This window comes from Nothoprocta perdicaria, unplaced genomic scaffold, assembly GCF_003342845.1.
Source record: "Nothoprocta perdicaria isolate Ctin4 unplaced genomic scaffold, notPer1 scaffold_25, whole genome shotgun sequence".
Lineage (NCBI taxonomy): Eukaryota > Metazoa > Chordata > Aves > Tinamiformes > Tinamidae > Nothoprocta > Nothoprocta perdicaria.
Window position 1 is genome coordinate 542,153 of NW_020455477.1, and position 13,161 is coordinate 555,313.

General features: G+C 37.2%; 1 protein-coding gene across 1 annotated transcript; it reads right to left on the reverse strand.

Annotated features, from left to right (window-relative positions):
• Positions 1 to 3,839: 3,839 nt before the first annotated feature.
• Positions 3,840 to 12,849, reverse strand: RBP2 (retinol binding protein 2). Its single transcript, XM_026040108.1, has 4 exons — positions 12,721 to 12,849; positions 8,676 to 8,854; positions 5,650 to 5,751; positions 3,840 to 4,039 (listed from the first exon to the last, which is right to left on the reverse strand). Exons 1-4 carry the CDS (start codon positions 12,791 to 12,793, stop codon positions 3,986 to 3,988), a joined length of 408 nt encoding a protein of 135 aa, XP_025895893.1. The 5' UTR covers positions 12,794 to 12,849; the 3' UTR covers positions 3,840 to 3,985.
• Positions 12,850 to 13,161: the final 312 nt, after the last annotated feature.

A 13,161-nucleotide genomic window follows, 5' to 3' on the forward strand; every position in this document is an offset into this window, starting at 1 on the left:
CAGCTAAAAAGCTTCAGAAAATGCCAGACTTTGGGTGTGGTGATGAGAGGCAGCAATGGGTACCATTTATGAAGGAAAATCCCTTGCAGTTTTCATGGGGAGATAATCTAACTTTCAAGACATAGTTTTATTTCAAAGTCATAATTTAACTCTGTGAACGTAAGTTCACAGAGGCAGTCTTTACAATAGGATTTATCAAAATTTTCAGAAATCCTTTAAGATGCAACTTTATGATAGTCTATTTCCTAAACTCAAAATAGCAGTAAGCCAAAGTATAACAACATAAAAATTGGTGAAGAAGAGAATTTCTAGTATTTTCTAAGGCTTGTATCTCAGATTCGATTGACATGAGTTTAAACTATAACTTTTCTCATAATAATCTACCCGGCCATTTTCTTCAACAAAGCTGTAAGACATTTGATAGATATTTGATACATCTATAATATATTTGAAAGATATTTGACAGACTAATGTATGTCTGTCTGACAGTCTTGTTAACCATTAGTACAAGTACAGTTAAAGGTTCAGCTTGATTTGCTGATGGCAGGAAAACGAATATCRTAGTTGGACCTAGGATAACTAAACAAATAAATGGATACATTTATTTATTAATAAATGGATCATTTTCCATCCGTACTCATTGTGCATCCATGTTTACGAGGACCTTAACTACAGTATTTAAAGCCAGACAAACTTTTTTCAGTAAACCTTTTATGCTGCAGTATTGATGTGTTTATTGATCTTCTTTCTTTAAATACGGTCTGGATGGATGCAAAAACAGAATCACAGAGCAGTAGCCCCAGGAAACACCTAAGGGGATCCTGTAGTTCAAGTTTATGCCAAAGGCAGATTAAATTTTACCAATTTCTTAGAGATTCCACAAGCTAATCAGGCAACTTCCTGATGTTTATAATRCAGAGGCCTTTACAGCACAGAGGGGTTACTATTGTCCATCTCAAGTGTTTCTGGTGCAATTTCAGTCTGTTACTTCYTGTCCCATCTTTGGGTATGGATGATAGTAGGGAGCTTTTCGTGTTTGTGTTTTCAGGCCAAAATGGGTTCTGTGTTTGCTGTCTCATAAGGCAGCGTTTTGAATATTTCCATGGATTCCCCCTCCTCTGAGATCTCTGGAATACTTAATCTCGAGCATTGTTTTCCCCCTTCTCTTTAATGATGATTGAAGCACTGCAATGTATGTTATAATTAAAGCCAACTGGAAACCTAGGGAGTAATTGACAAATTCTTTGCAACTCTTGAAAAGTTTCCCTGGTTAGCTTTAAGTCTCATTTTCATAAAATGATTTATTTTAATCTTCCAATCACCATCTGCATAARAAGTGTAATCAGCAAGCCAAAATTAAAATATCTACAACCTCTGCCTTTCAAATCAATCACAAATCTAAAAAGATTGTGTTTTGATGGAAGAAAACCTCTGTAAGTAATCTGAATGCATCAATCCTTTCTATTAGTGTCTACTAAACTGAAATATACTCTCTTGGTTAAAAAGAACACAAATRTCATTAAAGATTTTTTGTTGTTTTTGAAATTTTGTCTCTCTTCATCAGGTCTTAAAGTAAATTTGGGGTTAAAAGCTTCAGACTTTTGCCAGATGGCAGTAGAGTAGAAGTCTTTGACAAGCAGCAGATGAGCAGAGGCGGTAGGATAACAGTGGAAAAATTTGGAAGCCTCACACTAACCTTTCGGAAGACGCAAAGGCTACGAGAAAAACAGCATCTTAGGAAGTAGGCATTGAACACTATTGGTGGAAGCATTTACAGTAGCACTGGACAGCATTAATTTTTTCTTTTGACAGTTGATCACCAGGTGATTTTCAGGGAACAAAACTGGTTCAGTCCTGCAGGTTTTTAGGAATCTCATTGTCACCATTTCTCAYCATTTCCTATACACACCTGTGTCATTTTCGTTTTGAAAAGTTGGTGACAGATAATGCTACTGAGTGTCTGCCCAATGCTGTACTCACCAAGAAGAGCTTTTGTTAGTACAGACTTTTCTGTTGCTTGGATCAGACGGCTGCTGGTAAATTCCCTTCCTGTTAGCTGTGTTTGAGTAATATCCTTGCTAAAGAATAGGAACAGTGCAGACAGCAGCAAACAGCTGAGACTGCAGTGCATGCAAGAGGGCTGAGCATGTGAAAGGGCATCCTCTAAATTACCAGAGAGGACTGTCTTCAGTGCAAGTATTTCATCTGCTGGCTTCTCTGTACAGCTTCCAGACTAAGCTAACAGCAAATATCATATAAGAGAGGATACTTGTGGAAGTAACTGTCTTGCAACATAATGAATCGTTCATTATCTGTCCCCAATTCTGTGCACGCAGGTGTAACGGATACCATCAGTTTGTGTGTATCAGTAAAGTGGAATTCTGAGAGAGCAGGAAGAGAATGAATGTTTCATAGTCTTGCACATTTTTTCATTGCCTGTTAAGAACCCTGGAATTTTCTGTTCCTGAATTTGTAATTGAAATCAGATCCAGTTTTCTCTCTAATTAAACTTAAGTGCCCAAATGCACACTTTATTTACATCCCATTCACATCCATCTGATAAAAGGAGTAAATATAACAAGAAATCAATTGACTAATGCTTTCCATCATCAAAATTCATCATTTGTAAATTAATGGTAAGTCTTTGTAATATATGAAAACTTCTTCGTTGGTTTATGACTTGAAATGAAGTAGTGAAACCCTGCATTATGCAAATTTTCTCCTGGCAAGAGCCAAATGTGAGAAATGTTACTGATTATAAGAACGTTCTTTTTCCTTGTGATTACTTTGCTCTGACAACATTTTGAAATCATAATGAACTGTGGGCAGGCACTTGATGTGTTCCTTCTAAGCCTGGTAACTAGCAGGGACTAGAAATAGGAAGTGGAAAGTCTAGATCAGGACTGAGTTTAACAGATCCGTGTTCAGTTTCTTCAATGTGAACTCATGTTAGAGCACTGCTTAACTAAATCGCACAAAAATTGACACGAGGTCAAAGTTTTGGGGTAGAGGAAAAGTTCAGTTAAAAATATCTCTGCATCTGTAGATGTAAATCTACATCTCTACATCTGCATGTATATAAACAGGGCCTTGTTGTCAGTGACAAAATAAGCAGATTTGGATTTGTGCTGATGTGGCCTTGGCTCAAGCTGAGGGGCTCTATGTGCCCCTTTGCCATTTGGAGATGCTGCCCATGAGTGGGTAGGCTAAGCAGCCAGTGTGGACGGGGAGAAACCGTGTGATCCTCTACCCCTGCCAATATGGACCAGCTCAACTGGAGAAGGTCCATGAGATACTCTGACTTCTCCACTGGGATTGTTAGCATGATGCCAGTTCTGCCTGGARGATAGGAGCCTAAACTCCTGTCAGGTGAGACTGTATTAAGGAACTACAGCATTTCACACAGGCCATGAGGGATTTATCAGGTGGTAACAACCTCCAGCAGCTATAGACCTGAGCCAAAATCAAATGAATAATCTAAATATGGAAAGCTATGTATCCTGTTACTAGTTTGATGAGCCATTCTACTTGCTTAAGCTTTGGACTTAGTGAGCYAGGAGTAAATTAAGTATCTACAACCCAAAGGATGTCAAATTCTATGCAGTCATCCAAATCTATTATGCTATTACAGCATATTACAGCATTATAGAGAGATACACTGTGATTGAGATAATTGGGAAYATTTATTTTCAGCTTTTTTGCTAAAGGACTTAGAAATGTTCCTCTGGAAAGGATTATAAATATTCCAAGAATAGAGGAAAGCATTACTTGAAAGACAATTATTTTTATTTAACTCCAAACTGAAAAAGAAAATAATTTATGATGTTCATAACTTCTGATAAAATATGTTTGTCTCCAGAAGGATGCATAAAAATGCATTCACATGGTGGCAAAGAAGTATTAGAAATCCTGTTTGGTTCTCCTTTTAGACAGAACGTAATGGCAAAACAGTGTGATGATGATCTGGAAGGGTTTCTGGTCGGTTCTAGTTTTTCTTCTTAAATACCTGACGGCACACCTGGTCTCCACACGTCAGTTCCTGCAGSATTAAAACAATTTATAAGTATATAGGGGTACAAGCTGCGTTTCACATATACCCTAGCCTCCCTCAGCAATTGTATGAGCTAGCCACTGCATTTAAAGGAATACTTATGAAGAGAGAACAGGAAATAAAAATAGCATTTTAGATTTAACTAATCATAATCAGTTGTCATGCACTACAGGTTGCAGTAATTAAATTCTGACACTTGAATTGAGCTTTCTGAAACATAAAAATGAAAAATGCCTAAAAATTGCTCTGTAATGAGAGACTTTTGCATGCTTTCTTATTAAAACAATATAGCATACTATTTTATAATTTTCTTATTATCTCATAATTTATGAGAAGCATTGCAATGGGGAAAGCATAAGAAAATAGTGGAGAACACTTCCAAAGGACGGGGCCGTTTACTTCAGAGAACAGATGTGCCCAGCAGTTGTTCCCAGACGGATGAGCGCAGTGTTCCTAGGAAGAGCTCCCCAGTGTTCCTGGGAAGCGCTGCGGACACGGTGCCGCCTGGCGCCCCTGCACACTCCAGCGCGCGCAGCTTGTTCAGCCTTCCCACTAGTTAGTGTTCCCAGGCCACTAAGGCATCAGAGCAAGCAGAAGGGGACTTCTTGGGCAGTACTTGGCCAAACTTGTGATAGAGCATTGAGAGAATCTACTTCCATCAATCTGAGCTTGAATGCCAGGACCAGCATGTAGGATCTGTGTTCAGTTTTAGAGTAGGGATTAAAAATGATGCTAGACAGCTGGAGGGGATACTGTTTTTTAAGGGAGTGGAAGGATATGTTTTTTTTAGTGCATAACCTTGACCTTCAGGCAATATTGGCCTGAAGGGTGTGGAGCTGTAGGGTAAACCTGCCACAGAGTAGTTACCTAGAAGTTATATCTGGTTTCTTACAAGCCAGAATTAATAAACTCTTCTCTATAATCTTTCTGCACCTGCTCYRTTGCCCAGCATTACCATACCCATTTCTTGACTGCTCTTCCAAAAACTTGGGTATTATTGCCTAATCTGTTATTTATCTTTCTATCTTCACTGACTGCTCATTTCCTGCACAGGCCCTTATGGCCTTTCTCATGCTCCCTACATTTATTTTTGTGCTCAACTGTTTGAAGTTTTCTCTTTTTATTGTACTATCGTAAGATAGCTGAYGAGTAGATTGTTCACAGCATCCTCTTGAGTATCCTGAGAGTGATTTCTGATGTGGATTACTGCATAGTTCATGTTAAAACTGCATAGTTCTTGTTTCAGGACAAAAAATAATATTTTTCTTGTAATCTTTTTCCTATCCGTTTTCCCCCTACCAATGGTTATTTGAGAACCAGAAGATCTTAGAGGTGCAGCGTAGCCTGGAAGGGTTACTGGCTGAAGGGCAGTCAACAGGAGCAAAAACTACAGGGTTAGATTTTAATTGGGAGTCGTTGGAAAGAAACTAAGCGCTCCTGAGTTGTAGTAGTGAGGGGTTATCTTAAGAGTTTAGAGATCAGAGCTGTCTGAATAAAGACAATTCTAAATGGAATAAGTAATAAAACCTTAAAAGTGGAAGTGTCCTGCTTTCCTGCAGTCTCAGTTGTGTTCTGTGTATCAGTAGAGCAGCCCTTACCAGATAAAGTTTGTCTCCTTCAATCCAGTGCTTCCAGCCTCTGTTACTCTTTTCACCTTTCTGAACACACACCAGTTGGTCACCATTCCAAGTCACTAGTGTCTGCATTGATGAAATAATTAACGCAAATAGGATAAAAAGATGCTTATGAATATATGAAAATAAACTCAATCAAAAAAATGACAAGACTCTGTTTACATTTGCTTTTTACTGCTCCTTATCATCCTCTTAAAAAAAAGGCAACTAGCTCAACCAAAGCCCTAAATGCTTTCAAACATTTAATTCAATACCATTTAGGTGTGAAGCTTTTACTATTCTTTTTATATTATCAGTTTCCATACATTTCTTCACATACAGTAATACACAGTGTTCATTCTAGCTAGAGATTTTCTTGGTCTCCATACACTTGTATGGAATGAATGCATGAAAACTGTTTTTTTCCTGCTGTATGAAGCCACTAATAAAATGATTATGAGGTTTCATGGGTGAAGATCTGGGGCTTATATCAATTAGTGCAGTGCTAACAACTTTTCTAACTCTACATAAAACAGAAAATGTGTATTAATATACATCATGTTGTACAATACACATATTTTATAGCATCTTTCATGCACTTTCATAAAAGAACTTTAAAGAGAGATGATCGTAAGCCAAAGAGAGAAAGAAGGTTTTACAGAGAAATTTAAAGTGTGACACTAATGTGGTGAAAGAGGAGGGCAGGGGGCTGGATGTGAGCTGGAATAAGTAGCAGATGCAGCAGTGACTGTGTCACCTAACCCTCATCCTGGCTGTGCACAGGGACAGGACAATGCTGGTCAGTGAATGTAGGTGTGGGAGGTCAGAAAGGCATCATGAAATTCTCAAGAGATAACAAATAATTCAAAAAGGATGTCAGTAGGTTTGGAGCCTAGGCCACCAGTTTCCWCTAGGATGTCTAGAATGGATTTGCTGAAGTATAGACATTAATGAGCTATCTGCAACGCTGTGGGCTCTGTGCAGCTGAAGGCTTTAGGAGTTCCAGGAAACAAGTATTTTCATTAGTCTAAATAGAAATTAGTAAAACTTATCTAAAATGTCATGCTTCTCAAATCTAGCAAGTGACACAGGGGTAAGCTAAGATGCATCAGGCATTGAGGGATATATAGATAATTAATTGAGAGAAAAGAAAATCGGCTAGTATCTGATGTCTACTCTTGAGGGGAAATTTAAGGTCGAAAGTTTAAGCAATGGTAGATTCACATGGTAAGGATGGCCCTAAGGATAATCTCTGAAGATGACTCCAGTGTTTGAAATACTCTCTAATAATATTTGTATAATAAAGGTAGGTCTGAATCAAAGTCTGTGTGTACAAGAGCAAGTTAAAAATGACATAATGCCTGTTCAAAGAAACTAATATATACTTAGGTTCAGAACTATGGTGGCAACACTAAGAAGAGGCCAAGCAGAAATGAACAGAACTTTTAAACTCTTGTAAAGTATGAAAAAACATCATATAAGCACATCAGCAGATGGTTCCTKTTTCTTAAAAGAGACATGTATTTTGTAGCTTAATTGTCAAAGGATGATAATAGAGACCCAGCCTCGTTTCCACATGAGGGACAATGGCAGCAAGTCATAGGAAGAAGGAGGAAAAGTAGTGCAAATGTTTTGCTTAATTATTGTGGAATGAGTATATAATGATATCCAGTAATCTGTAGCTAATTSAGTATTTCTCAAGCTCGCTTTGGTCTTTCACAATCTCTTTGTACAGTGGGAAAGAAAAAGAAATCTTCAAAAAAAACCAGTCTACTTTCTTGCTCTGTTTCATAAACTCTCCCTCCAAAGAGGTTGATAGTAGCTTCCCCAAATATATTATCCAAGCCAAATGCTTATTTGACCTAAGTGATCTTGTTAATGCTAGTACTATCTATCAGAACAGACCGCCACTATGAAAGAGCTGGCATCCAGAAACTCCAAGAAAAGAGTTAATGCATCGTTTACTTCAATCCCAGCAAAGTATTTTTATGAGAGATACTGGATATGTTGATTCTTGTCCAGGAGCAGGATGACCATCTCTGAAATCAAAAGGCTTTTACAGGCTAAATTCACTACTAAAATATGCTAGACTAAATTCAGAGCGATTTCCTTTTGGTTATTTTAGATGTGAACCACTGTAATTTGAGGAGACATTTAACCATGTATCATGTGTAAATCCTCATCCGAGACCAGTTAAAGTCAATGGAAGTTCAGTTATTAAAAAGCTCTAAGAGCATTAGGAGCTTAATTCATTTTCTGGTTCAGTACTGGRTGATTTATTTCTCTTATGAGGGAACTTTCCATTAATAATAAGACAAAACCCATTCCATTTCAGTAAACTTCTTTCTTATTTACTGACTTTTAAGCTACATGCTCTATAAATTTAATGAATAACCTTTTGTCAATGGTTGCCTGGTAATTTTATTCATCTGACTTCAGCGTGATTGGGTATTTTTTCACTAGTATAATGAGCAGATTTTTTTTTTAAGAGCGCTTCAGAGAATAACAGCACTTTCCCTTCCCTCCTTCTCCTTGTTTCAAGCAAATAATCTAATTTGTTTAGAGAAGAATGTTAGGTAAAAGTGATTAAACCAGGCAGAGTTACAGTTGTACAAACTGTGCTTCTTTCTTGCAGCCAGGTAATTGATAATGAAGAGAGATCAGAACATCTGCAAGTGAAGTGATTTTGCACAGAAATAGACAGTGGAGTAAAGCAATAGCACAGCATAGGTCTGTGGATCTGAGGAGTGATCTAATCATAACCTCTTAGATCCTCAGTGGTGCCTGTGATTTATCTAAAGACATTGGGAGCAATGTTCAAAAGCATAAACTGTGTCATGGGAGTATATTTTTCAGGAGAAAGTGATAAGGAAAAATTATGCTAATTATTTCTGTTTGTAATAAGTCTATAATTCCTATATATTTTTTTCTACTATTATTCACCTACAAAGCTGATTTTTGAACTGCTTGCCAGCTGCAGTGTATAAAGAAATTAAGCACTATACTAATACCTTTACCACTCGGTTATCGAGTCCTTTGGTATGCTCTTCAAACTCCACTCCCACAGTGAAGTTCACTTCATAATTTCTGAACGTGCTGAGTGTTTTTGTTTTAAAATTATCTCCATCTTGAATAATCTCCTTTGTTTGTTTCAAGTGCTTTGCAACTTTACGAGTCGCAAAATCAATATCTGTCAATAAACAGAGAAAAAAAAGAGGAGTTACAAGGAAAATTTGGACATTTCTTAGCAGCATATATCGCTATATTTAATGATTGCCTAGTTCCACAAATGACATTTTTACCTGTAGCATCTTGGAGAGAAGATGTTCGTTTTTAAAAAAAGATCTTGACTTCTGTGTAAGTAGATCTTCAATTTGAGGATGTTCCTACTGACTCTATGCCTATTTATGAGGATGGTAGCTGTAGAAAGGTTATAAGCAGAGCTGCTGCATTTAACCACTGGTGGTTACGTACTGACATGTTAAGACAGAATTAAGACATCGTGAGCAGTTAAGACTGACATTGCTTGGTGCCTTCCTGGCCTCACTCAGACATTAAACTGTGGGATGCTACGAGTGCTGTCATCTTTTTATGCCTGAGGGCCGTTCTCCCTTCCATGTGTGCAATATAAATCATGTAGCTCCCAAGCATAGGAGGGTATTGGTCCTTGTCCGGCAGGTTCCTAATGTTGGCCACCCTGCATAGGGAGGAGCTCAGAATAAAGACTCTGTTCAGCAGTAAGTAAGCATTTTAGAATAGATGTGCAATCCAGGGGATCTGGGCATGTTATTTCTATGTTGAACCTAGAGTCCACAGGAGTATACAAGAGATTAATCAATTAATTAAAAATTACAAGAAAAAAATTAAAAAAACCTCAGTCCAACAAAAACCTGGCTTATTCATTGTCCTTAGGCAGCAGAGACAGAAGCAGATTGTAGTTAGATTCTAAAGGAAGAAAGATTTCTTCTTTTGTATGTATGTATCTGCACATATATCTGTGTACAGATGGATGATAAAAAACAGAAAGTCAAAAAAATCAGTGTGAAGCTTTTGACAGTTCCTCTTTAATATTCTGTGAGCATTTATGCAGCACTGAGCTCCTTAACATTCCTTCCTTTGGTCATGATGAAGACTAACATTCTAACATAAACAACTGCTTGCGACGGAAGGCATTGAGAGCTACCAAAAGGGGAATATATGTTCGCGTCGTGACAGTTTGCCCCAGACAATCCGCCTAATGCCAGCTGCATTACCATCTGCAATAAATATTTCTGACCAGCTGGTAGTGAATCTTATTATGGTGCTAGATGCAAATGAAATAATCCCACATGTTTCTGCAGGAGATTGAAAAATGGTTTTGGTTTGTTAGCCATCTTTTAGTGGTTTCACATGGAAGTTAATCACTGTCAGCTCAGCAGTGCCACGTACTAATGGAGTCCTTTTTCTTTTGGTAGATTCATTATAGCACTGTTGAAGCACTAATTGAATTGAGTGAGAGGATTGGCTTGAAAAAATTGTAACTCTTTAAYATGGAGGATAATGTTCTCGTTCAGTATTTATATTCAAGGCTTCTTGGGTATATATTATCTGCTGTGGTGGATTAAAGATATCCCTGGGTCTGATTTATAGCCAGGTAACACAAAATTTAGGTCTCTCTGAGGGAAAAAAAATGTCTAGACTTCCAAAGAAAAGCTATTTCTGACTAAATATATTAGTCTTGTAGCTCCTGGAGAAAAATCAGGGGAAGTTTTATTAAAGCATGGTTTTCATAACTGCATTTTGAACAATGCAAGCAATAAAAGTGAAATATGGTTCTATTATAGTAGATTAAAATGCTTTGTAACATGTTTATGATAAAATCAAAGTTTCTGGCTTAAAGGGCAAAACTATTCTTTAATTAAAGTATAGAAATGCATATGTATTAATTATAAGGATGGATGAATTTAAAGAAAGGAGGCTCTGTGCTTTGAACCCAAGCACTTTAATACTTAAAATATCAACTGCATGTAAAATTGAGAGAAACAGAGCGGAAGAGTCTGTCCTCACTCCTTCCGTGTCATTTCCATTCACTGAGAACAGGTGAACGCGCCAGAGGTTTTTTGTCAGTCACCTTGTACCCTTGTGCATCTCTATAATGTTTGTTCCACTAATTTAGCGGCAGTTTTTCATTAGTATAAAATGGAGTATATGTATGCACGTATACACAAAAAAATCATGTATTAATGAAGAGTGTAGCAATGATGGGCCAGATCCAGGCAACTGGTGCAAATTGCTTCTTCATCCCAACCAGTTACTGGSCTTGTCGTGGAGGCAGTCTGAACGTGGTGTCAGCAGCCTGAGTGAACTTCTCCTGTAGCACCTGCCCAGGGTAGCCAATGAATCAAACTATTTCTGGGGAAAATGAATCTCTGTTGCATTCCGTATTCTAACACATTTGTTTCAGGCTCTCCAGTGGGTCAAGACCTTGAACTGTCAKGAATTGTTACTATCTCTTTTCAAACAGGCTTCTAAGTATGTAGTGTCTGTAGTCCAGACTCCACTGTAGTCAGAATCRATCCATTATTTCTCTCAATCGCCACTGAGAGACCAGTAAAATCAGAAAAGGATAAAAAATCCACTTAATAATAAAGTCATGAATTATCAAAAAAAAAGCTTTCATCACATGTCCTGTTTTAACCACTGAAATGGTTCCACAGATGGCACTGAGTTGCTGTAAGGAACTGCTGTTGTCCAATTCAAGCTAGGTTTTATGGTAGAAGCAGCAACCTAACTTTGAAATATGCATTACATATTTTAAAAGGATTTTAAAATGATAATAATTACAGTTCAGTTTACAGGTGGKAGCAATTAATATAGTTATTAGGACAGTGTTTGGAATGCAGCAATGCTATATCAGTAGTAGAACGGAAACACTTGTTCATTCAGTGCCCATCCAGGATGTTCCRAAGAAAGTCATGTCACTGGTGATTTGCTAGAAAATTTTGTATTTTCATCAAAGTAAAGAACTGTTTCTTTGCTGACATAAGCAGAGGAAGGATTTCTTGCATACTACCTGCATAATCATAATGACTTGGAGCAGAAAGACGTTTACTTTTTATGAGTGCGTAAGTCCATGAAAGGCAATTTATATTGAAATAAAACAATTGCTGAAGCAAAAGAAAGTATTTATCTCAGAATTCTTTCACAGTCCTTACAATAAATAAATGCCAGTTTGGGTAAAAAAGAGTTTGCAAACAACATAAAATGAGTTTGATACAAAATGACAAGGATATTGCCAGCATTTGGTTAACACTGCCTTGATATTCCTCTGGCATCTACATAGTAAGTCTCTTTAATGTCCTTTTCAGTGGATACACAAGCTGTGGCTGTCAGACAGAGGCCTGATAATAAGCTATGAAGGTAGTAAATGAAAGCTTTCTAAACAGCAGATCTTCTTTTTTTTTTTTTTCCTTATTCCTGCATATTGTTGTCATCACTGAGGGTGTTGATCAAGTGAACTCCAGTTTAGCTAAGCAGGTAAACACATGTGTAGGAAGCCTGTGACCACAGCTGCCCTGCTGTATAAGGATCACTCCCATACAAGTTGGCAGACATTCACTCATTTCAATTTTTACGGCCTTTACCATGCAACTGTTTTACAGTTCCTACAAATTGAAAACAGTAATTGAATACTTAGCACTATTGCTGTTTTCGTGATATAAAATATCCTTTTTCTTTTTAACAGAGCCACCCAGGCTGTGATTTGCCTATTACAGTAAGATATACCTGGAATAAGAAAGAGCTTCTATATCTAAAAGTCTTTTTTTCCCCCATCTATGCGTTTTTTTCACTTATCTTAATAATGGATAATGTCTTTGCATCCCTTTTTTTTTTCTTGCTTATATGATATGTTATTGTAATTGCAAAAACATTACAATCATATAATTTTAATGTGATTGCCAATAACTGTCATGCCACAAGGCTCATGACAGAAATAAACTTATTTTCTYGTTAATTTTTAAAGGTTTTTACTTATAATTGAAACTTTCATCAATATAGTCAATATTTTTCATTTACCTAAAGCAACCATGTAGCCTTCAAAGTTTTCATTGGATTCCATTTCCCACGTCCCATTGTAATCAGCAGGCATGGCTGCAGGCAGGCGCTTCAAACCACGGACAGATCCAAAGGCGAGGCTGGGAACCAGCTCTCCTAAGTGAATGTGTTATAAGCCCTTTCATATCTTTTTTTTTTTAAATAAACTTTATGGTTTTCTAGATAATAAAGTTTAAAGGTCAGGATGATAACCATAGAAGACTTTGCCTTCATTAGCAGGGTTCAGGTGAACAGCTGGCAGACAAGGAACACTTTCTGAAATAAGTAATACAGGAAGTGGATTTTACAATGACCTTTGTGAAGAACTACTTGCTATTATGGGTCATCTTTGAAATATATATAGTGCAAATTGTGTAACCCAGTTCAAGTTCTCAAAATGAATTCTCTTTTTCAGTTCTTTTT

What these genes read in the sequence shown, in the direction of transcription:
- RBP2 (XM_026040108.1), bottom strand. Translation starts at nt 12,793, where the DNA reads ATGCCTGCTGATTACAATGGGACGTGGGAAATGGAATCCAATGAAAAC. An exon ending in AGGCTACATGGTTGCTTTAG is followed by an intron (nt 8,855 to 12,720) that starts GTAAATGAAAAA and finishes GTTTATTGACAG; the next exon opens with ATATTGATTTTGCGACTCGT. An exon ending in TCGATAACCGAGTGGTAAAG is followed by an intron (nt 5,752 to 8,675) that starts GTATTAGTATAG and finishes TCATCAATGCAG; the next exon opens with ACACTAGTGACTTGGAATGG.